The sequence below is a fragment of the Mustela erminea genome, chromosome 4, assembly GCF_009829155.1.
Source record: "Mustela erminea isolate mMusErm1 chromosome 4, mMusErm1.Pri, whole genome shotgun sequence".
Taxonomy (NCBI): Eukaryota; Metazoa; Chordata; class Mammalia; order Carnivora; family Mustelidae; genus Mustela; species Mustela erminea.
Genome location: NC_045617.1, coordinates 148,270,017 through 148,294,815, shown reverse-complemented (window position 1 = coordinate 148,294,815; position 24,799 = coordinate 148,270,017). Strand labels below are relative to the sequence as shown.

General features: G+C 43.5%; 5 protein-coding genes across 5 annotated transcripts; 1 reads left to right on the top strand and 4 right to left on the bottom strand.

Moving 5' to 3' along the window:
- Window positions 1-235: 235 nt before the first annotated feature.
- On the bottom strand, window positions 236-18,843 carry LOC116589447. Its single transcript, XM_032341385.1, has 4 exons — window positions 18,522-18,843; window positions 14,502-14,592; window positions 13,547-14,045; window positions 236-623 (listed from the first exon to the last, which is right to left on the bottom strand). Exons 1-4 carry the CDS (start codon window positions 18,826-18,828, stop codon window positions 306-308), a joined length of 1,215 nt encoding a protein of 404 aa, XP_032197276.1. The 5' UTR covers window positions 18,829-18,843; the 3' UTR covers window positions 236-305.
- LOC116587613 (histone H1.3) lies at window positions 4,622-5,335 on the top strand. The gene has a single exon (XM_032338242.1). It carries the CDS (start codon window positions 4,655-4,657, stop codon window positions 5,318-5,320), a length of 666 nt encoding a protein of 221 aa, XP_032194133.1. The 5' UTR covers window positions 4,622-4,654; the 3' UTR covers window positions 5,321-5,335.
- Window positions 5,655-24,687, bottom strand: LOC116587632 (histone H2A type 1-B). The gene is made up of 2 exons (XM_032338259.1): window positions 24,662-24,687; window positions 5,655-6,068 (listed from the first exon to the last, which is right to left on the bottom strand). Exon 2 carries the CDS (start codon window positions 6,066-6,068, stop codon window positions 5,676-5,678), a length of 393 nt encoding a protein of 130 aa, XP_032194150.1. The 5' UTR covers window positions 24,662-24,687; the 3' UTR covers window positions 5,655-5,675.
- Window positions 22,896-23,399, bottom strand: LOC116587624 (histone H3.1). The gene has a single exon (XM_032338251.1). It carries the CDS (start codon window positions 23,356-23,358, stop codon window positions 22,948-22,950), a length of 411 nt encoding a protein of 136 aa, XP_032194142.1. The 5' UTR covers window positions 23,359-23,399; the 3' UTR covers window positions 22,896-22,947.
- Window positions 24,208-24,717, bottom strand: LOC116587631 (histone H2A type 1-B). Its single transcript, XM_032338258.1, has one exon. It carries the CDS (start codon window positions 24,659-24,661, stop codon window positions 24,269-24,271), a length of 393 nt encoding a protein of 130 aa, XP_032194149.1. The 5' UTR covers window positions 24,662-24,717; the 3' UTR covers window positions 24,208-24,268.
- Between the last annotated feature and the right edge of the window lie 82 nt (window positions 24,718-24,799).

Sequence of the window (24,799 nt, the reverse complement as noted above, 5' to 3'; positions counted from 1 at the left end):
AGGTGGAAAGGCCAGAACAGAGTTGAGGCGGGAGACAGGCCTGGTGGCTACAAGCCACACCTCTCCTGCCTGGGTTTCGCTGAACGTGGCCATCTCTGGGCACCAACTGCAAATGGCTGTGGAGCTGCCTCCACAAACCCAAGGACAAGACACGTGTTTAGAGTCCAAAATAAGGAACACCGGAGAAGTAGCGAGTGATACAAGTCTTCCCGGAACAGCTCTTCCTGTGACCAAGTGGGTGGTCCTGAGAAGGACCTTTGTTGGGGAAGGCGGCGAGGCTGCAGCCCCGGGAGCTGCAGCCAAGCTCAGCCCCCGAAGCCGTAGAGGGTGCGGCCCTGGCGCTTGAGCGCGTAGACCACGTCCATGGCCGTGACCGTCTTGCGCTTGGCGTGCTCCGTGTAGGTGACGGCGTCGCGGATCACGTTCTCCAGGAACACCTTGAGCACCCCGCGGGTCTCCTCGTAGATGAGGCCGGAGATGCGCTTGACGCCGCCGCGCCGGGCCAGCCGCCGGATGGCGGGCTTGGTGATGCCCTGGATGTTGTCGCGCAGCACCTTGCGGTGGCGCTTGGCGCCTCCCTTGCCCAGGCCCTTCCCGCCTTTGCCGCGACCAGACATGATAAGCTGCAAGTGACCGTCACACTGCAGTACTGATGCTGTCCCTGCAGCCCTTTATATATCACTCCCGCGGACCTTTTAGGAAACTGAAACGCTGGAGGCGGGAACGAGTCCTCCCCTCCGCCTCCTCCCACCTTCCGGGAGGGGCCGGGGCTAATCGAGGGGAGGGGCGGGGAATGGGGACCGCATCTGACTCCCCTGTCCTTGCAGAGGCTGGAATCGCTGGTTTCTGTGACTTGTCCTGTGCCTGTGGGGTTTCTAAGATCAATGATATTGTATAAATCTCTTCACCTCTTTTTAAATCATGTATATTAAAAAAGGAGGCAGTGACGTTACGGTTGTCCATAAAAGCGAGGGATAACAGAGTGAAGGTAAAAAAAAAAAAAAAAAGCAAGTATTAATGCTTACAATTTTAATAACACTTACTTAAATTGGGCAGATCAGGGAATATTCCCCTTTGGCAGAACATATATATATACTTTGGTGGTTTTCAGCATTCCTGATAAAAAGGAAACTCTAGGAAGGGGAGGAAATGTTAATTGAATTTCCACACTTTGCTCCCAAATTTTAAAGCACTATTTGCATTGTAGAGATGAAGAATTCCAGGCTTAGAGACCCAATCTTGTTTTAATAAGTGGTATTGTTGGGGTAGAGCTGGGGTCTTCTGATTCTGGTCTTATGATCTTGTCACCTACCACTGATCTATGTCAGCAAAACATTGATGATGTATCATGCTGTGTAAAAGTTTGCAGATCAACAGCATTTATAATATAGATGCTAATAAGCTGAAATACTGTCCAAGTGCAAAGAGTCACAGAATTAATGTTCTGTACATAGATATGCTTATTATTATATGCAAATGCCAGTATTTTCTCATTCTGTACATTCATATTAAGTGCCTCCCTTCTGTGTAGTATAAAAGGTAATTTAAAAAAAAAATCCTTCTCTGCTGGTACTTATAGTATAGGCAGTCAGGAGATTATGAATTTTCCTTAGTCAGATACTGTTTGAAATTTAGCTTAGTTACAGTTACGTGCAGACTGAAGATGCAGTGATCTCCCATGCACCAAAGAAGAGTCACCAATTCATTCATTCATTCTACAACTTAGGGTCTAGTACATGCAAAGATCAATGTACAAATATCAGATTTACAAAGATGATCATATAGGATATACAAAATCAAATTTGGAAGTTTGTGTCAGTATTGTCCTTCACAGAAAATAAAATGAGATCTAGTTCTCCTTGGAGAGGAGTTTCAAGTGGGTCTCAGATGGGACCATCTGATAGGAGGAAATTAAAATAGATGCGTTTTCTCATGACCCTCCCAAACACGTGTGATTCTAGCACAGTGCTCTCTGCTGTAGAGCCCTTAAGTTGTCTTCACTCTTTTTGGTATACATTTGATATTTTTTACATTCACTTTTGTCCTTAAGCTTTTGAAATTACTGAATTTTGGTACATGTAAGTACAGCCGCCGCCGACTGGCCTGTGCTACCCAGATCTCTCACAGTGGTTTACTGGGATGAGAGGGAGGTGGACAGCAAAATTGGGAGAACGTGAGTTCCTGAGTGAACTATCCATCACTCATCCAACTGTGGTTTTTCTGTTATTTCTACATCTATAAAATAAATGGTAGAAGTTTCAGTCCAATGCAAAATCAATTATCTTAAGATATATACAGACTGAGGCTTCACAAGTAAGGAACGCTACTTTTTTGTGCTAACCAAAGTAATAGGTGGAGCCTATCAAGTTCACAGTCCCTTAGGACAAGCCAGCTTTCCACAATCTTATTTATGTTACACTTAGGATAAATACCTGGGTCTCAGGCCATAGCCTTGAGTATACGTAGCTAAACCCCATCCTTCTACAAACATGTGGGGAAGAACTTTTCAGGTGGAATCAAGTCTCAATTATTGCCCTCCAGGAAGGGCAGAAATCACCTACAGTGAAGGAAATAGCACCAAGTTCTTCTCACTTATTGAAACCTCCATAGCCCTAGAAACCAGTAAGAGCTGTACAAGAATGGAACAGTGGCATCTGCTGTGGGAGGTGTCACCTACCTTAACTTGAGGAACAATTCCCCAGTTGTTTTCAATTGGGGAATTGTTCAATTGGGGACTTTTCAAAAACTGATGTTTTGACTACAATGATGACCAACACTGTAAAGTTTTAGAAATCTGAGTTTTAACTCTATCTTTAGGTCTGGTTAATACTAGCCTCTGCTCTGAAAAGGGATAGGGCTTTTGCAATGTCTGGGACCACTGCTGTTGACACTGATGCCACCAAGGAAGACAAACAGCCCCTCGTAGACACACATGAAACACCTGTTTAGGGAGAATTCTGTGCCAGAGAGCCCATCCTGTATGTGTTCTGTCTATACACGAATGCATGTTTGGTTTTTAACATGAAGTCGAGTCCCAGAGGCCTCGTTTCAGTCCATGCCCATCAATAAATGACAATTTACAAACAGGCCAAAGGACTTTTGTGGAATTAGTTAAGCATTGAGAGATGACATTTTCAAAATTGATGATCCTATCTTGGATTTATTTGAAAAAATTCTTAAGTCATCATGGAATGTAAGCCAGAACACCAAAATTTTTGGAAATAGGGGTATTTGTTAGAAGAGAGCTAACACCAAAACACTGTTCTTGTTTATTTGTCTTAACAAGCATAGAGTTCAATTTATTTAGAAGATAGCATTAAATTTGTGCTTCATTATTCAACACTTACCTAATTTCATTAGGTCTGTTGTGTTGCAAACCAACAGGAATGCAGTAAAGTGGGTCCCGTTGGCTGAGAAATGTTTGTTCTACTTCTTAGGTGGAAACATTTAGCCAAATAGTTGAGGTTGTGACAGCCTAGTTCATATTCTGTTAGTAAAAAGCCCAGGGAACATTATGAGAATTCAGAAAGAGTGATATAAATGAGAAGAATAAATTTTTCTTTCTAATCTTGTGTCCCTACTGGCAATGTTGGAAAAGAGCCAAATAAAATCTGTACTTGAAATATAATTTTAAAATACAGGATATATATACAAAATTCTATGCTAAGTATTGGGGGGAACATATCTTATGGACAGGGTGTCACTAAGTAATTTCCAGTTTTAAGGAGATGGGTTTTAAATACGTGAGTTTGTGTTTTTCAGCTCCTAACTAGTAAAATGAGGTAGAAGTACCATTCTAAGGCTTCATAATTCACTTTCCCTCCTTGTAGATTTGGTGGTTGATCTTAGTGCCAGTTCCAGGTCTGACAAATCTATTCTACCACTATTTTAGGAAAGTTGCCATTTAGAACTTTTTATGTGAAAAAGGAATGGAACTTCCTTGCTCCTCCTCCCCCTTCCTCAAAAGTTTAAATTTCCTAAACACGGGGATTAAACACAGTCTACACACAGGTCACTGTAATACTTAAAAATGAATCTATTAAAAAAAAATAGTTATCCATCTTGTCCGTAGAATTTTCTATCCCAGTGCCAATCCCCAAGGCTTCGTGCAAACAACTAGAGGAGAGCTGTGCTATTGCTCTTGCGAAAAAAGCGTTTTCCCTTGTATCGTTGAGTAAAAATGAGCTTATTTATATAAATCTACAAAGAAAAGAATGTGCAGAACAATGTCCTGAGAGACAGACGTGCAAAGGAAAGAGAGAGAAATAGTATTTTTAAGGAAAATCTGAAAGTTGTCTCAATGTGACCGAGGTCTTAAAGAGAGTTGGGGGAATCGGCAAAGTTTCAGGGTACTGGTTTTGAAACTACGTATAGCAAATAAGGCAGGAATGAAGCCCGAAGACTCTTGGATCCATTTCCCCCAAATCTCTAATTATTTCATGCCCGGATTTCTTACATTTTTCTTCTTTTTCGAGGGGAAAGAAACACAGCCACACTGCAGAGCGGAGGAGCCCTTCTGAGCAGCGCGGCGCACGGCGCAGGCGACCAATCACCACTCAGCCACTCTCTATATAAAGCCGCGGCCGCCGGGCTCCCGGCCACGCCGTTCTGACAGTTTGAGCGTACTTTTTGTCTTTGTTGGCAAAGCAGAAAAATGTCGGAGACCGCGCCTGCCGCTCCTGCTGCTCCCGCACCTGCAGAGAAAACACCTGTTAAGAAGAAGGCGAAGAAAACGGGTGTTGCTGCCGCCAAGCGCAAGGCGTCTGGGCCCCCGGTGTCCGAGCTCATCACCAAGGCCGTCGCCGCGTCCAAGGAGCGCAGCGGCGTGTCCCTGGCGGCGCTCAAGAAGGCGCTGGCGGCCGCCGGCTACGACGTGGAGAAGAACAACAGCCGCATCAAGCTGGGCCTCAAGAGCCTGGTGAGCAAGGGCACCCTGGTGCAGACCAAGGGCACCGGCGCCTCGGGCTCCTTCAAGCTCAACAAGAAGGCGGCCTCCGGCGAGGCCAAGCCCAAGGCCAAGAAGGCGGGCGCGGCCAAGCCCAAGAAGGCGGCCGGGGCGGCCAAGAAGCCCAAGAAGGCCGCGGGGGCCAGCGCCCCCAAGAAGAGCGCCAAGAAGACCCCCAAGAAGGCCAAGAAGCCCGCGGCGGCGGCTGTCGCCAAGAAAGTGGCCAAGAGTCCGAAGAAGGCTAAGGCTGCCAAGCCCAAGAAGGCGGCCAAGAGCCCAGCCAAGGCCAAAGCCCCGAAGCCCAAGGCGGCCAAGCCTAAAACCGCCAAGCCCAAGGCGACAAAGGGAAAGAAGGCGGCGCCTAAGAAGAAGTAAAAAATTGTAGCGGGATGTCCTGCTGTGGAAATCTCAAAGGCTCTTTTCAGAGCCACCCACTTCTATCAGGCAAAAGAGCTTAGTAACTAATTAGTAAGTAAGTTTACTTTGAAAATTCACCTGTCCTGTTGTTCTCTCGGCATGTAGCACGTTCGCAGTCCCCCCGAGGTTTTTCAAAATTTACCGCCGGAGTCTGATTGGCTTCCACTGAAAGCGACGGGCCTTTTTTTTTAGCGCGCACCGGGCAGCTTGGCCGGAAATAGCTGGATTTTAGCCATTTCGGGTCACAGTTCTCCTAGGAGCAATTTGGTGGCTCTGAAAAGAGCCTTTGGGAAGAAATAACTGTTGAAAGCCTTCACTTTCCCTTGGCCTTGTGGTGGCTCTCGGTCTTCTTGGGCAGCAGCACGGCCTGGATGTTGGGCAGCACGCCGCCCTGCGCGATGGTGACGCGGCCCAGCAGCTTGTTGAGCTCCTCGTCGTTGCGGATGGCCAGCTGCAGGTGGCGCGGGATGATGCGCGTCTTCTTGTTGTCGCGCGCCGCGTTGCCCGCCAGCTCCAGGATCTCGGCCGTCAGGTACTCGAGCACGGCCGCCAGGTACACGGGCGCGCCGGCCCCGACCCGCTCCGAGTAGTTGCCCTTGCGGAGCAGGCGGTGCACGCGGCCCACCGGGAACTGCAGACCCGCCCGCGAGGAGCGCGTCTTGGCCTTGGCGCGCGCCTTGCCGCCCTGCTTCCCGCGTCCGGACATTTTAGAGAAGAAAGTGTAATACTCGAGGTAGTCTGGGGAAGGGGTTTCTGAAGTCTGGCTGTTCGGTAAGATTTCCTTTCCCATTGGTTTGCAGCGGCTGTTGAGAGTTAGCCAATCAAAGGTACTCTTGGCTTACGTGTGCTCTAGAGAAAGAAAATACTTCACCAATTAGAGGTTGAGATATTAGAAGTTGTGTCTATTGTGAAGCAATGGAGAATCTTGAATTCTTTTCCGTGATCACATGGAGTCCTCCTTTGGGGGACTCTTCACGGTATTCATCGCTAAAGCTGCATAATTATTTCCAACCCTGATTCTAAGGAATAGAAAACAAGGTAAACGTCACCTCTGATGGCTTATAATTCATCCTCCTTGCCAGATCCCTTCCCCTAGATTGTTGAGAGGTTCCAGGGGGCCGTGGTTTGCTGTGGAATATTTCTGCGGAATATGCAAGGAATAGGAAAAGAGAAACGATAAAAGAAAGAGTTCTCTTTTGGCTCCGTGTTTGGCTAGAAAGTTCCAGGAGTTGAGGTGGTCCGGGCAAAATAAATGAGTCCTAGATGGGTTCATCTGGATGTTTTGTTCCCAGGACTGAGGTCTTTTTATTTTTATTTCTTATTTCAGGGAAGCCCACTTAATTTTACTGGAAAATCTTGGCAAAAATTTGAGTCCTTCAGATCACTATGGGTCTGCAAACCTGGATGGGGAAACATTTTGTTTTTATTTTCATGCAGTATAAATGTTGTTTAGCATTTCCTTCAGTTGTGTGTGTAGGCTGCTAATCACAATGGATTTTGCAAGTGCATGTGGCTTTTTCAGAGGTTTTGAAAAACCTCCGGGGACTGGGAATGTGCAGCCGTGCTACATGCAAGTGGCAAGTACAGATGCTTTCTCATCACTTAAGTATTGCAGATTTGTTGAAATAAAGTTTACATTTATTGTGAACTCTTGACATTGACGTTCATTATTCTACCTGCTTTTTCTCATTATATGTGCTCTTAATGAAACATTATTATATGCACATACTTTAACGAAATACATGTGGATAACAGTTTTAATGTTGCTTTCTTACCTTGTATGCTTTACATATTGAGAAGGTGACTACAGGTTTCCCCAGACTATCCAAATATAGTAGGAAAGAAGTCATAGACTGGTGAGCATATCTCCAGTGGGCACAGAGATTCCTCATAGTTTAAATACCTTTTCACTTAATTTCTTTGTTTATAGCATCCTTCTCCCATGCTTATTGGTTAATAACTTATTGAAATTGACTACTTAAACTTTCCCACAACAGGTGCTATAGCCTGTGAGTATCTTTCTAGCTCTTCAAAGTAGGAGTTTGTTTTGCTCAATTGAACTTGCAAACTCTAATTTCTTCTTTCCATTAAGAGTCCAAAAAACCTTTATGACACTGGCTTGTTTGAGAATGAGATCTGGATAAATTGAGGGAATGTGAAATTTATTTATTTATTTATTTATTTTCCATTTCCCCAAACTTGTTACAGTCAAATCATGAGTCAAGAAGTCATCTGTGTTCTGTACCAGGAAGATGAGGGAGCAGGAAACTCATTCCCAGTCACCATTTAGTCACATCCCTGGATGGTCTCCCTATGAGGGTCTCTTGAAATACTCATGCTTGGGTTTCTGATGCTTGTTTGTTGCACAAAGTTGGTCCCACCAACCACAGTGGCAAAAGCCCAGGTTTAGAAAAACCAGTAGATTGATGCTTGAGGATGGCAAAACCCCAGACAGGAGCCTGTGTGAGTAGTTCTTTCTGAGCCGCACGACCCAATCAATCAATCAACAAATTATATCAGTCGATCCACTGGTTGTCTTAGCATGGCATGTGGGAAGCGCATGTTCAAATTTTCTTAAAGGCGGGAGGGTACTTATGTACATGGTGTAGGTCTGTGGCACAAGTAAATTTTAGGACCAGGCTCAAGGAACCGCTTTCTGCTCTCTGCTTAGTAATCACCCGACTCCTTAGAGCTAGAGGAGGCACAGTGAATTCACGGCACTGCGTCGAGGCAATGATTATTCCTGTTAGTCACTAAATCAGGTTGATGTTTGAAGAGTCTAGGCCACCGACACTTTCTCCTTTCTTACATGTTCCTTCTCCTCTCATACTTGGGATGATATTGTTTCCTAACCAGCTTCCTAGTTCTAGTGCTCCAGCCCCTAATTCCTCAATTCTGATCATTCTGTTACATGTCTTAGGAATAGAGTCACTGGTTTCCCATGGCCTTTGGTTCAAGTGAGAACTTTGTAGTCTTTTCTCATCATAATACATTCTGCTTGCATTAATTAACACTAATAACAACTCACATTCACCTTTCAGTGCCTTGTTTCTTTGTTTTCTTTTCTTTCTTTTTCTTTAGATTTCATTCATTTATTTGACAGATCACAAGTAGGCAGAAAGACAGGCAGAGAGAGAGGAGGAAGCAGGCTCTCTGAGAAGCAGAGAGCCCGATGGGGGGCTCGATCCCAGGACCCCAAGATCATAAACCGAGCCGAAGGCAGAGGCCTTAACCCACCGAGCCACCCAGGCGCCCCTCTTTTCTTTTTTTTTTTTCCAAACAAATTGCTCACCTGCCATTTCCTTCTTTCCTCTCTACCTGGGGGAGTTTTTCCAATTCTGTTTCAACTTCCATCTCCATAAGTAAATTCCCCTAGTTAAAAAGTCTTCTCATATGTGTTTTGATGATATTTAACTGGGGGGTGCCATTATTATTAATGGCAAATTCATTCACATGCTCCTATTTTTTTCGCTCATTAAATTATTAGCATGTTATTCTTCTTTGTCTCATTTCCCACTTCTCTAAGTGTGTGTTTTTAATTGACTGAGGGGTTTGGTTTGTTTGTTTGTTTGTTTGTTTTGTTTTATTTTCCCATCATGAGAAGTGTACTTTTTAATCCTCATCCCCTAACCAAATCCCCTCTGGTAACTATCAGTTTGTTCTTTATAGTTAAGAGTCTGTTTCTTGGTTTCTCCTTATCTCCTACCCCCCTTTGCTCTTTTATTTCATTTCTTAAATGCCACATATGAGTGAGATTGTATGGTATTTGCCTTTCTTTGACTGACTTATTTCGCTTAGTGTTACACTCTCTAGCTCTGTCCAGGTTGTTGCAGACGGCAAGATTGTATTCTTTTTTATGGCCAAGTAATATCCCATTGTGTGTATGTGTGTAATTTTATTTATTTATTTGACAGAGAGAGAGATCACAAACAGGCAGAGAGAAGGGGAAGCAGTATCCCTGCTGAGCAGAGAGCCAGATGTGGGGCTGGATCCCAGAACCCTGAGATCACGACCTGAGCCAAAGGCAGAGGCCTAACCCACTGAGCCACCCAGGTGCCCCACCATTGTGTTTATATCTATACCACCTCTTCTTTATCCATTCATCAGCTGATGATGGACACTTAAGCTATTTCCATAATTTGGCAATTGTAAATGATGCTGCAATAAACATAGGGGTGCACGTATCCCTTTGAGTTAAAGTTTTCATAGTTTTTGGATACTCAGTAGTGTGCTTATTGGGTTGCATTCTCTTTTTAATGTTTGAGGAAGCTGTAGAGTGTTTTGCACTGTGGTGTAGCAGTTCCCATTCCGACCAACAGTGCATGAGTGTATGAGACAGTGCACCGTTTTCTGCACATTCTTGCCTCTACCTGTTGTTTCTTATCCTTTTATTTTTAGCCATTTTTACAGAAGTGAAGTGATTATCTCATTAGAATGGACTGAGTTTTTAATTCTGTCCAATAGGTGAGATTATCCCCAGATATTAAGCAGGTTGAGTAATTTTGTTTTCTGTTTTTCTATGTGGGAAGCCAAGAATACTAAATCTCTCTGCCCCTTTTACATCCTTATTCCCCTTTGCTTGACTTATACATTATTTCCCTTACTTCCTGAAGTATGTTGCCCCATGTGTTGGGGCTACTACAAAAAGAAAACAAAAAATATTTATAGTTTTTAATGGTAAAAAAGTCTCTTGATATCAAATATCAATATTTACCCATGGTCAGATGTGGTAGGTTGGGAATGCAGAATGAAATGGAATTTCTGAATTGTGTTGACTTTTAGTCATCATAGGCAACCATGTTAGCCTGAAATGGATCTACAACTTTGTGTACCAATAGGTACATATGAAATGTGACCTGAATCATATTTGTGCTCCTTCTCCTATAAAATAAACATTTATTTAGAAAATTGATAACAAATACTACTATTTCAATGTATACCTTTTAAAATTAAAAAAAAAAATATTGTTTGTTTGTATGTGTGTATGTGTCTTAAACATGAATGTGTTTGAATGGTGAACAGAAAGTCTAGAAATTTTCCATAGTCATGTTATATTTTTATTGTGCATTGGTTATATCTTTTTGCAGCTGGCTGTTATAATTATAGTATAGTGGAACCTCATAATCATATAGGACCCTGTAAATTTTCAAAATCATTCCATTTCCTTTACCAGTTATGAAAAAATTAAGATAAAGATGTCAGTCTTCCTCTGGCAGCTTTTCCTAAGAATAAAGCCCTTAGGGATAAGTGATGTTAGGGTTAGGGTTAGGGTTAATTAATATAGTAATGCCTAATAGAAGAGGTTTTGGCTTTCCCCCTTATCTGAAACCTTCTTCATTTTCCTTATCTGTAAAGCAGTAATAGAATAATAATTGTATAAAATAGATAATATTAGTAGATTGTGATTGAACTGTCCTTATATTTTGGAGCTTTAATACCTGACTTCTGGCAACATGTGACCCACTCATTAAATTTATTTCTACTTGGGAAAATTATATATTAAAATTACATGAACTTAATTAATCTTTAATTTCTGTAACCAGTAATGTACCAAACAGTAATCTATTTCTACATTTTTTTAAAAAAGATTTTTATTAATTTATGTATTTGACAGCGGGAGATCACAAATAGGCAGAGAAGCAGGCAGAGAGAGAGGAGGAAGCAGGCTCCCCGCTGAGCAGAGAGCCTGATGCGGGGTTTGATCCCAGGACCCTGGGATCATGACCTGAGCCAAAGGCAGAGGCTTTAACCCACTGAGCCCCCCAGGAGCCCCTATTCCTCCATTTTAAAAAAGATTTTATTTATTTGAGAGAGAAAGAGCATGAGTAGGAGTGAGAGGCATGGGCAGAGGGAGAAGCAGACTCTGTGCTGAGCAAGGAGCCTGATGTAGGACTTGATTCCAGGACCCTGGGATCATGACATGACCTGAGCCAAAGGCAAACATTTAATGGACTGAGCCACGTAGGCACCCATTTTCTCCAATAATTTTAATTTTTTTGTTATTTTAAAGTATTTTGTTTATTTATTGATGAGAGACAAACAGAGAGGCAGATGGAGAGGCAGAAGCAGGCTCCCTGTGGAGCAGGGAGCCAGAAGCAGGGCTCTACTCCAGGACTCCAGGATCATGACCTGAGCTGAAAGCAGTTGCATAGCAGACTGAGCCACCCAGGCGCCCTAATTTTTTATTTTAAAGCCCAATTTAAGTATAAAAAATTCTGACCATTTGTTTTAGGCAAAGGACCATTCCAGATGTTTTAGACCTTCCAAATAGCATTTAAAGATATGACAAAATGTTTTTTGTGGTCATCATGTCCTCATGTCTTAACAACCAATATTGGTGAGAGAGAAATACACATTAAAAAACTGACTGTGCTAGAGTCTTAAAGACAGTACAGGATTTGGGAAACCACAGTCCAGCATGAATGTCTTTCTCCAACATTACAAGTATGCAATACTCCAGTGCTTTCAGTTATGGAGAGCTACACTCTTTTCCGTAGAGACCTAGAATCCCTATTCCCACATTCCCAAGTCTCAATGTCGTTCAGAGTTCCAAGAACAAATATTTCTTCTATAAAACCTCCAGGACTTCTCACTATGGCTAACTTGTCTGTGTACCTTATTTACTGCTTTGTCTCTGTTAAATGTACGACCTGTCTAATATCTTTCCTTTGTGATCCTTTGAGGGGAAAAAGCCCATAAAAAAATTGACAGAGGCTTCTTAATTCTATAGTCAAGGATAACTTCTCCCATCTCCAAAGTTAAATTTCCTGAAGCATATAAATAGATGAAATCCTTCCAAATGGCATAGATTATCCCAATTAGCAAATATCCTTCTACATTTCCAAATAACTGCCCGAATGGTTTCAGAAGAGGATTCCCAATTTCCTTTCTATTGGGCTACCAGTTTAAAAACTGAGGAACCTGTTATTTCCATGGGAAAGGATTATCTGTTGAATGAGTAATAACAGAAAACTGTTTTCTTATAGGGATAGAGAACAGATTATCTTCTGCAAGAAAACTATCCAGCTTCTAAAGGATGGTCATGTTTTAGGGACAAATATGTGGTACTCTCGTGAGATTTAATCTAGAGCATAATATAGAGAGTTTAGGAAAACTGAAAGAGCCTCTTTTAAGAATATCAGTTAAGGGGCAGCTGGCTGGCTCAAAGGATGTGACTCTTGATCTCCATCTCAGGGTGGTAAATTCCAGCCAGCCCACAACTGGGTGTATACATTACTGAAATTAAATCTCAACAACAACAACAACAACAACAACAACAACAACAACAACAATAAAGTGTCACTAACGGGGATCCGAATCCTGTGTTCTTCACTCCCAGTGGTACTTTCTGAGCCCCATTCAAGCTGCTCTCCTTGGTTGCTTAGCCTGTATTAGAGACCCCAGTGAAGACGGAGGCCAAGAAGCCTGCAGGGAAAGCTGAGGTCTTTACCTCTCCCCCTCTCCACCCCCCAGCTAATAACCAAAGAGTTGGCCCCCTATAAAAGGCATTGGAGTATATCCTTGATCACCCTCCTCAAGGTCCTGGCGGTCTCTAGGGAGTTGGGCCCCAGATTATGTTCGGCAAAGGGCAGACCAAGTATTCTGGCCCCTTGGGTTCGTGCATGTTCAACAAGGCAACCTCTGGGACAGATACCTGGAAACCTTGAATTGTTAGTCGAAGGCTGTCTAGTTCCCAAAAGCCACTAACGGGTCAACCCTTGCAACTGCCCGAAAAAGCTAACTTCGAAGAGGGCATAGAATGCAAGAACCAAGAAAACATCCACCATAGAAAAGATGAAGTTAGTTATATCTAAAGGTTAGGATAAAGCTAATAAACTTGAAAACCAAATCCTGAATGTACTATGCCTGCATTTAAAATAAAGAAAAGCAGATGTTTGAAGTAAAACTGCGGAATTAGTATTTGAAATCCCACAGGAGACCGCTAGTTTTTAGAGAGAATTTAATTATACCACGGTCCTCAAAGGCCTTTCAGGACTGTGCCTAGTTGGTGCTGGGTCTTTATGGAAGAATAAATTGAGTGCCACGGCATCTGTCTTAGAATAGGTGGTTGGCTCTGAAAAGAGCCTTTGGGTTTAAAGTTGGCATAAAGTCAGGAAGTCAAATTTAGGCCCTCTCGCCGCGGATGCGGCGCGCCAGCTGGATGTCCTTGGGCATGATGGTGACGCGCTTGGCGTGGATGGCGCACAGGTTGGTGTCCTCGAAGAGCCCCACCAGGTAGGCCTCGCACGCCTCCTGCAGCGCCATGACGGCCGAGCTCTGGAAGCGCAGGTCGGTCTTGAAGTCCTGCGCGATCTCGCGCACCAGCCGCTGGAACGGCAGCTTGCGGATCAGCAGCTCGGTGGACTTCTGGTAGCGCCGGATCTCGCGCAGGGCCACCGTGCCGGGCCGGTAGCGGTGCGGCTTCTTCACGCCGCCCGTGGCCGGCGCGCTCTTGCGGGCCGCCTTGGTGGCCAGCTGCTTGCGCGGGGCCTTGCCGCCGGTCGACTTGCGCGCTGTCTGCTTCGTGCGAGCCATTGCCTTACTTGAGCCGTAAAAAAAAAAAAAGACAAAAAAAAAAAACCCAAGTACGCCCTCGGCCTTGCTTTTATACAGGAGCAGAATCGCTCTGATTGGATCGTGGTGACCCAGGAGTAGACGGAGGCCCGGTTCCGGAAGTGCACGACTGACCCGTCATTGGCTCAGCGGATCCGCGCTCGTTTCCGATTGGCCGATGTCAACTCGCCGCCATCTTCCCAGCCCCCTTTAACAAAATTCTTTTCCCAGTTACTTTGTTTCATTGATGGTGCTTCAGAGCTCGTTAATCACCGTTACGCAAAATTTTGAAATTTTCTTCTGTTTAGCTAGATAAAATAGATTATGTTCGAAAGAGAAAGGGCTTTAGAATTTCTCTTAAGAAACGTCCGCCATTTTCTGCGGGTACCCCGTGACCGTCTGGGGGGTATTTCCTTATTTGCCAATTCCCCTTTAAGTATCTCCTGAGTTCGTTATCCTTACAGCAAACATCTGGCTCATTGTAGCATCGTCTCCTAGGACATGGTGTTAATGCATAAAGAACTTCATTATTTCAGGATTCACGTATGAATATTGCGGTATCCCGGAGCCCCGGGCTCTTTAATACCGGATCTGACTCATGGCGGCGATTGGGCTGTGCTGTTTGGTTTTTGAGGAATTAAAAATGTCAGCCCGGGTGTAATTGCGGGGGAGATGTCCTGAGGAAAAGGTTTCCAATGGGATACGATGAAAAAGACGGCGACGATCGAGTCTTTTCAGATGTATTTCTTAACAATACTGTCTTGCATCTCGGGATTCTCGCTGGAAGAGACCCGAGGAGCCCTGGACGATGTGTGACGAAGCCAAAGAAGCTAAAGGACAACTGGACGGGGCTCGATAGTAGCATTTCCTTCCCTGGTTTTGCCTCCAAATTCGAAGATTTCTGCTTATTTTCCAAAATTTAAAAATAAGGTTTTATTGGGAGGGGTGTGTGTGTGTGTGTGTGTGTGTGTGTGTGTGCACTTATAGTAATCCAGCGGTATTGTAAATCAACCTATCGGAGTCCTTTAAAGCTTTTGTTTATTCGTCCAATAAAAACAGCCGGTTTGGTTTTCCTAATTTACATACTAGTAAGTTACTGGCCAGTTTTGGTCCAATGAAATATACAGCCTTTTGAACCTTCGTTTGCATATATTTGCTATAAACATTCGAGAATTTTTAGTCCCTCTCTCCCCCTTTTTTTTCTTTTTTAAATTTTTTTCTTTTTTCTTTTCTATTTCTCTAGCTTCGGGGTTACCATGCTGTAAACTGCTAAATCCAACCCAGCCCCCGAAGAAGGGCTCCAAGAAGGCGGTGACCAAGGCGCAGAAGAAGGACGGCAAGAAGCGCAAGCGCAGCCGCAAGGAGAGCTACTCGGTGTACTTGTACAAGGTGCTGAAGCAGGTGCACCCCGACACGGGCATCTCGTCCAAGGCCATGGGCATCATGAACTCGTTCGTCAACGACCTCTTCGAGCGCATCGCAGGCGAGGCGTCACGCCTGCAAGCGCTCGACCGTCACGTCCAGGGAGATCCAGACGGTGTGCTGTGCGCCTGCTTCTGCCCGGGGAGCTGGCCAAGCACGCCGTGTCCGAGGGCACCAAGGCCGTCACCAAGTACACTAGCGCCAAGTGAAAGTCTTCCTATATTTGACTATATAAAAGCTCTTTTTAGAGCCACTCACTTTTTGCATATTGAGAGCAGTAATAAAAAATATTCTCAGCATTCTTTGATAGTATGCATGGATTTGGGGGAATGTTTACAGTAGGAACTTGGCTAAGGCTCTAAAGGGCAGTCTGGTTTTTGTGCTTCGTTCATTACTTTTTTAATTTGTCCTTCTGTTTCGTCTACTCGTTTAAATTTTAAAATTATTATTAGTTGGTGTCTGGAGCTTAAAGTTGCCTACAGTTAAATATATGTACTTGGGTTATTTGCTTTAAATGCAAAGCCCGCATTATAACAATATAATTTTATGTATTTCATTAACGTTAGTCATGTAATGAAGTTATTTTACAAAGGACACCAAGTCTCACTTAGTCGTCATATAATAGATATTGAACTAGGCCTGAAGAATTACTGGATCCTATAATTTTAATTTTAACTACTAATATCGACTGCTTCAAAAATATTTCTTCAAATTTACAATAACAATTTTAAAATTCACTTTGCCTTTGCTATTGATGTAATCAATTGTATAGCGTGTTGAGTTGGTTTTTGAAACCCTAATTTTGATCTACTTTCATTTTTTGTTTTTATTCCCCTCATTTACTTCTGTATTCATTTAGACCAAACCAAATCAAACCAAACCAAAAACAAAAAAACAAAAGTAAAACGAAGCAAACAAACAAAAAAACAGTAGGAAAAGATCTGGGTTTGTAGGGCTCACACAAGATATGGATGGAAACCAACAGGTTTCATGTGTTAATTATTTCAACATAGACAGCTTGTTTTCTTGCTGCTGAAAGTAAAATGACTTAGATGTATTGTTGAGTCCATGCCAAGGTTGATGGGCTTGATATCAGTGAGACCTGCAAGGCCTGATGGATGTATGTGCCGGTTCAGTGTTGGGGATATGTATGAAGCTTAATATAGTCGTGAAAGGGAATGTTTCCACTATAGGGCCCCCTCCCCTTTCCCTTTTTTAAATGTGTTTCTTCCATTAGATAATGATTGCAGTTTCAGTTCTTCATATGTTATTTTAGATGGAACATGGATTGTGGAAGAGGCTAAGCATGTTGGCTCACTCGCTTAGTTATCTATTTCTGCATAACAGATGACCTTGAATTTACTAGCCTGAAACAACCCACATGTAGTATGTGACAGTTTCTGTGGGTCTGGGCATGGTGTAGCTGAGTCCTATATATGGAGATATTAACTAGGATAGAGGTGTCTTGGATGCTTGATTGGGAAAATATCATCTTCCAAACTCACTGGGTGGCTGAATTCTTTTCTTTGTGGTTGTAGGAGTGACTATTCCATTTTCTTTCTTGTTGGCTGTTGGCTGAAAGGCTTGTAGGCTGTTAGTTGGAGGCCTCCTTTAATTCCTAAAGAAGGCCCCGGCCCATTTCTTGTCATTTGGGCCTGCCAGCATGGATACTTGGACTATCAAAGTCAGCATGTAACAATTGAGGAAGACATGTTACCTAATACACTTAACATGGTAGAGAACCTCATTATTTACAGAAAATTCCATCTCATCATCTCTGCCATCACAAGTCATGTCCACACTCAGGCTAGATCACAGAAGGGTGAACACCAGGAGGGAACCCTGGGAACCGCTCTAGAGGCCATCATCATAGGATGATGGCAGGAAGAATACCAGCCATCTAAGAACCCAAAGAAAGTTAACTAAATAATGGTTCTCCCTCCTTTCCCCTGCCCCTACATTATCCTGGTTCAATTTGCCTGCAGAGAGGAAACCGTACTAAGAGGTAAGGAGACAGGCTACAAATATCCTAAAATGCTTTGAAATAGGCTACTACCAGTGGCTTTCCCTTGAAGCCAAGACCTCAGAAGATAATTTGCCTGGTCATTATTTTGGAGGATGCTTGTCCCGCCTTTCCTTTGCAAGTACGTACATGTGAGAATATATTATGTGGCTGAGTCCCAGCATAGGGCTAGGAGCCTGTGCTCCTCCCTTTTTTGATTTAAAGCTGAGAAACCAGAGGATTTGTGAGATGAATTAACATTGTTGCTTTTATTATAGAATATCTGTTATCTATTGCTGGGAATAGGGGAATATGTGTGAATAGGGAATATGTGTGAAAAGGCATAACCCCCAAGTCTTTGTGGCTTAAAAATACTTTATTGGGGACGCCTGGGTGGCTCAGTTGGTTAAGCGACTGCCTTTGGTACAGGTCATTATCCCACAGTACTGGGATGGAGTCCCACATAGTGTCCTCTGCTCAGCGGGGAGTCTCGTTCTCCCTCTCCCTCTGCCAGTCACTCCCCACTAGTGCGCGTGCGCTCTTTCTCCCTATGTCAAATAGTCATAAAAAAATACTTTATTGGTAATCAGTTTACATAACCCAAACATAAATACTTTATGGGGTTTCGAGAAAAGTACCCGTTTGCCACCTAGGCCTAACACTATGTGCCTTTACTGGTAGAGCTCAGTCGGAGCTTCTCATGGAACACTTTTCTAGAGTTGCAAAACTACGGGCTGATGTGGCTAAACTTCAAAAGAGAATGGAGCTGAACAGGCTAATACAGTATTACAGACGTTTTTTTCAGTATCAAGCTTTACTCCCAGAACATAGTTAACTTGATTTTCTAAGTCTAACCTATGAGAATGTGAGGCTTATTTGCATCACTAAATCATGCTTAGGAAATAGTAAAAGACAGAAGGAATTGCCAGTAAAATAGTATGGCTTCGTTAAAATTTTAGAACACCTCATGTTGGCAGGTCCAGTATTGAAACTTTAGTAATCTGAACAATTACCGAGTTTCAGTAACAAGGTAAAACCTTTTAATTCTTGCTGCGGAGAAAGGTGAATAAAGCAGTGTCAGTACACTCCTGTCACTAGCTCCTTCAAATGAAAAGAGTGTGTGGCCCTGAAAAGGGCCTTTAGGATTTTCACAGAAACTAAATCCACGGGCAAAGTCTTAGCCCCCGAAGCCGTAGAGGGTGCGGCCCTGGCGCTTGAGCGCGTAGACCACGTCCATGGCCGTGACCGTCTTGCGCTTGGCGTGCTCCGTGTAGGTGACGGCGTCGCGGATCACGTTCTCCAGGAACACCTTGAGCACCCCGCGGGTCTCCTCGTAGATGAGGCCGGAGATGCGCTTGACGCCGCCGCGCCGGGCCAGCCGCCGGATGGCGGGCTTGGTGATGCCCTGGATGTTGTCGCGCAGAACCTTACGGTGGCGCTTGGCGCCGCCCTTACCCAGGCCCTTACCGCCCTTGCCGCGACCAGACATTTCGCTCCAGTTAAGAGAACAATGAACAGCAAGATTTGCGTTAACTTATAGCCCTGTGGCGGACCTTGTTGAGAACCAGGACGGAGGCTGGGCTTGGTGGGGGAGGGGGAGGGAGGGGCGAGGGAGCCCGCGGGTTTTCCCCGCCCACTACCGCGAGCCAGGCTGTGCGCCGGGCGGGGCCCTCCCTCTTCCTTCCCTGAATTCTCTCAAGCTCTGGGTAAGGCCTGGTAGGAAAATTCTCTGGTTTATCAAAGGACTGAAATAATGGCACCTGCCAAGCTAGAATCTGTTTCTGTTTTGAGCTCTAAACATCCTTACGCACCGTGGACTAGTCGTTGTCGTATTTTACATTACTTTGAATTCTAAGTATCTATAAGTAGCCTCTCTCCTCCCCTTGAATTATTTTGGTCTTTTAAGTCAAGGTAGATTAGTGATGTTGGCAAGATGGTCTCGCGGAGGGAGGAAAGAACTCTCGTCCGGGGTGGGGGTTCCTTTTCCCTTGGAGGCCTGTCCCCTGCGCTCTGAACCCTCCCTACCCCTCACCTGGGGTCCATGGTTTGTTCTGTGACGTGTTCTCTCCATTTCACTTCAATTTGTTCTTCTGTAGAATGGAACTGTTCATCCCGACATCACAAAAATAGTTTGAAAATCAAACGGTAAATCCTAGGTCAAGTGTGGAACTTCCTGCCAACTGCTTTGCCTGTGGAAATTCTGTCTTCGTGCCCCGGGGACTGACTTTCTTCCCGATATTCTTTAATCTCTCAGTCTGGCATTTTGCAATCTGGATTCATGTTCAGTTTTTATTTTTTATTTTTCATTACTTCTATATCTTTCTAAGTGTAAATCTTTGAGTTTAGGGGTCAGTGTTAAATTTGCATGGTTACATTTATATTTATATATTTTCCCGATTTATCACCACCTCACCGCAAACACAATTCCTTGTAGGACTACATTGTCTGATTAAGTAATCTGGACCCACTTTTGAGCACTGGGAATGCAGTGGCGGACATTCAATGTAATGTCGACCCTTGAAAAATAGGGCTTTGAACTTCATGGGCCTAGGTACATGTAGATTGGTTTTTGGTAAACACAATAGATCATGGTAAATGTGTTTTCTCTTCATGATTTTCTTAATAACATATTTTTGTCTCAGGCTTACTTTATTATAGGAATACAGTATATAATGCATATCATATATAAAACATGCTTTTATCAAATGTTTATGTTATCACTATGTCTTCTGCTCAACTGCAGGCTATTAGCAGTTAAGTTTTGGGGAGTCAACAGATATACCCAGATTTTCTACTGTAAGAGGGATTGGTGCCCCTTCATTCAGGGACCTTCTATATTTATTTCTAAGAAACCCAGTTACAGGGACTGGCACCAAACTCAAGTGAAGCATTGTACAAAAATTTTTAAAAATAACAAAATAAAATGACATTAGGGAACAAAAGACAGGCTTTTCAAAGAAAGCATTCCTCATCAAAGCAAGAAAAGTTGGATAGCCAGAAAAATGGTTGACCTTGGATTTCTTCAAGAGCAGGGTATCAGGAGATGGAGACTTGCTGAAATTTTGTGCTAATATTGTTTTCTGAAAGTATGTTTTGTTGATAGAACATCCAAAAATGTTTACTAACCCAATTATAGTCTGAAAGAGCTTAAGTGTGTACAAGGGAATATATATTCTGGCATTTTAAAGAAAGAAGCAAATTAATCACTGTGGAAGTACAAAAAGCATCTAATGGAAGGGAACGCTTAGAAAATGGTTACAGTATTTAGAATTGTGGTAAAGACCAAGAGAGACAGATAAGAGAAACAGGTCAATTACTTTGGAGTCTAGAAACAGTTACAGTGTTTACTATTTAATTTATGAGTATAGTAAGAATGTCAAGAAATTACATCATGAAGTTTCACAGAAATTTATTTCACAGGTTCTATGTTTGTATTTTTTTTCCAGTAAGGATTCACATTATTAGACACATTATCTGAGATTTGGAAGTAAGGAAAAAAGGATGGGCCATGATAATTAATATTATAAAAGATGAAAGACCACACAAAAATAGTTGGACGATGGACTTTGATCATCTCCCTGAGGGTTGACTGAATATAGCAAATTTAGCAGGGGACTATTTCCTAGAGATGCAGGTAATTTCTATTAGGTGGAACTACTCTATCCCCAAAGATTTATGACCTCTTGGACATTACTCATTTTGTTTCAACCTCATTCAATAATCCTACTCCAATATTTCCATGTTAAATTGTTTATAACTACTTTAATTTCTTTAGTATTCTTTGAACTGATCAAACATTTTATCTCTTTCAGTCAGTGATGGTTTAAGTAAACTCTGTCACATGTTCATCTTCTATATTCTGAATTGTAATTTCATCTTTTTGAGAAAAGGTATGTGATATCATGTGACTTTGACTTGACTGGAGACAAACAGGGTGTCATAGAGCTGCTGGTCCTTTCTACTTCTTTGGGCCTGGGAAATTTAACACTAGTCCCTCCAGAGCATGGCAAATCATCATTGGTGAGCAGGAAGGTTGAAAGTGCAGAGAGGAAAGCAGATTCTTCATCAGTCATGGGGTCACTGAGGACAAGAGGAAGACTATGGTTGCAGACCAGGACAGCTCTGAAACCTATTAAGAAATACTCAAATATCAGGTTAAAGTAAAGTGATAGACTGCTTTTCTTTCCATTTTCCTATAGAGCACAGTCTAAAAGGCCTGTCCTAGTGTTTTTTTTTAACTTATTTTAAGATATTAGGGTCTAATATCTGTAAAAAATCTGTGAATTTAGATAATCTGTAGGATGTTGATAATTTTAGTGAGTTTTGTCATTGGAGATGGAAATTATGTCAGTAGAAAAGATTATTTAGAAAAAAAAAAAGAAAAAAGAAAAGATTATTTAGAAGTTATATTTGTGCCATAGGACAATAACCCTTTTTGACCTAAATATGCGCTTTTAGTTTTATTTCAGTCTTTTCCAGGGGAGGGAAATTTTCCCTTCATCCATTTTGGTTCTTGGCTGGGAACCCTGTTTCAAAACACAGATTAGCAAGAGAAAAATAATCAGACATTTATTAACGTGTATTTCATATATACATGGGAGAAACCCTGGGAATTCAAAGAGGTGCCTTAGAACTGCAGTTTATGCAGCATCTTGAGAAAGAACAATAGATACACAGAGAAGTGATGGGACAAAGGAAGGCAGTTTTAGGCTTTTCAGGACCCTGGAAAGGTAAATATGTGGGAGGAAACAGGAAGGTTTGCTGATTCCTCTGGTGTCTCTCTGAGCTGCTAAGATTCTAGAGATCTCCAGAATAGCCTTTATCCCCTTCCTGCCTTAAGGTAGAAAACAGGAAGGGTGGAGGGAACTTTCCTGTGATTGTTGTTTAACTGCCTGGAACCCCAAAGCTTTATGTTGAAGAGGAATATTGTTTCCTTCACATTTTTGAATTATTGATGGTCTTGAAAATGTCCTATACGCCTAGGTTAAGATAAACTAGGTTTATCTTCCTGATAATCTCTTATTTATTATTTATATACTAGAAGAACTCAGTATGAGACTAGGCAAATTTTGAGTTTTATACTTTGATAGCACAAAGGTAACAATCATGAAGACTAAATTCTCCACGTGAAAAAAAATTAAGGTTTACTTGCTTTCTAGCATACTGAGTGGATTGGAGACCCACTAAAAACATATGCACTTCATTTGATTGACCTAGAGTTTGACTCCAGTGTTAATAGTAAATGTTGTCCTTTTCTTTAAGACTCAAGGACAGAAGGCTGCATGTAAATAGAGAAGTGCCTATTCCTCTTGACCCAATATCTAGAATACATTCTCTGCCCTTCTAATCCAGCCAAAGTAGTTTGAGGGACCCTGGCAGGGGAGCCGTGGAGCCTTTCTAAAATTAAGCGATGGATTCTGAGACCTTGCCAGACAAGAGGGTCACAAAATTTACTGCATGCGTCTAACATGCCCCGAGTGTTCTTTGAAGAGAAACTCCTTTCTCGAAAGGAGATCCAAGGACAGCAGTACAACAGCTTTTTTTTTTTTGACAAAGTAGGTGGCTCTGAAAAGAGCCTTTTTCAAAGTCCAGAGACAGCAGCCTTGGATTACGCCCTCTCACCGCGTATGCGGCGCGCCAGCTGGATGTCCTTGGGCATGATGGTGACGCGCTTGGCGTGGATGGCGCACAGGTTGGTGTCCTCGAAGAGCCCCACCAGGTAGGCCTCGCACGCCTCCTGCAGCGCCATGACGGCCGAGCTCTGGAAGCGCAGGTCGGTCTTGAAGTCCTGCGCGATCTCGCGCACCAGCCGCTGGAACGGCAGCTTGCGGATCAGCAGCTCGGTGGACTTCTGGTAGCGCCGGATCTCGCGCAGGGCCACCGTGCCGGGCCGGTAGCGGTGCGGCTTCTTCACGCCGCCCGTGGCCGGCGCGCTCTTGCGGGCCGCCTTGGTGGCCAGCTGCTTGCGCGGGGCCTTGCCGCCGGTCGACTTGCGCGCCGTCTGCTTCGTGCGAGCCATGACACGTCCGCAGGAGAGGAATCCGGCCTGAGAGTAGCCAGCCGCAGTTCCTGACCGTATTTATAGATCATTCTGGTTCGCAGGTCCCGCGCTGTGATCTAATTGGTTCTCAGGTTGCTTTCGCGAGAAATGATTGGGTTGCCGTTAAATTTGAATATAGAATCAAAGTTTATTTCTTGTTCATATTTACTCCTAGTTTACTTGAAATTGAGTTCATAAAAGTGAAATTTCATTTAGAGTCGATTTTCATGCACTACATTCATGGCTTTTTTGTGAAAAGACAAAAACTAAGAAATAAAATAATTTTTAGTAAGAATGCCGTCCGCCAAAAATTTAAAAAGCCCGCCGTGACATGTGATTGGCCAGTTATCTCTCCTTTGTTCTCTCTTTTCTTTCTACGTTTTAGACTTTCTGGTAGCAAGTTTGAAAATACTGTATTTATAATTACGTACACTTGTATGTAAACCGTGCATTTTTATACTAAAAAAGTCTCAACGTGTGGATATATTTTGATCTTGATTATTATAGTTTGTCATTTACATAGGTTACACCCTTAAGTTGGGTCCTGACAGAATTGTCATTTCCTTGAGAAACTCTTCGTGCATTTGTAAACGTTTTATGCAACTCACTTAATGAATCTGTAATTTTACCGCATAGGGGATGGAAGTAACATTTTAAATAGAAATGAACTCTTTGTAGCCATTAGAGGAGCATGAGCTACCCAATATTTAAAATAGGTAACGCTCAAAACAGTGGAAGTGTAACAAATTTCCCTGATTTCAAATAGTTAAGGAGTAGGTTAACAGGTCACCTAGGGTTTGTAGGTATTTCAGCGCTTTTTAGAAAATGTGGGTGGCTCTTAAAAGAGCCTTTGGTTTGCGGGAGAGGGAGTGCTGGCTTTATTAACATTTCACTTTCCCTTGGCCTTGTGGTGGCTCTCGGTCTTCTTGGGCAGCAGCACGGCCTGGATGTTGGGCAGCACGCCGCCCTGCGCGATGGTGACGCGGCCCAGCAGCTTGTTGAGCTCCTCGTCGTTGCGGATGGCCAGCTGCAGGTGGCGCGGGATGATGCGCGTCTTCTTGTTGTCGCGCGCCGCGTTGCCCGCCAGCTCCAGGATCTCGGCCGTCAGGTACTCAAGCACGGCCGCCAGGTACACGGGCGCGCCGGCCCCGACCCGCTCCGAGTAGTTGCCCTTGCGCAGCAGGCGGTGCACGCGGCCCACCGGGAACTGCAGACCCGCCCGCGACGAGCGCGTCTTGGCCTTGGCGCGCGCCTTGCCGCCCTGCTTCCCGCGTCCGGACATAGCGAGTGTTATCTGAGAGCAAAAATCCACAGGAAGAGCGAAAAGAAATGTCCTGAGAGCACCGAAAGGATGCCAATTATAGTGCTGAATGGAAGTGGAAAACTCGAGTTGGGATTGGTTAGAGTCATCGTTTGGCGA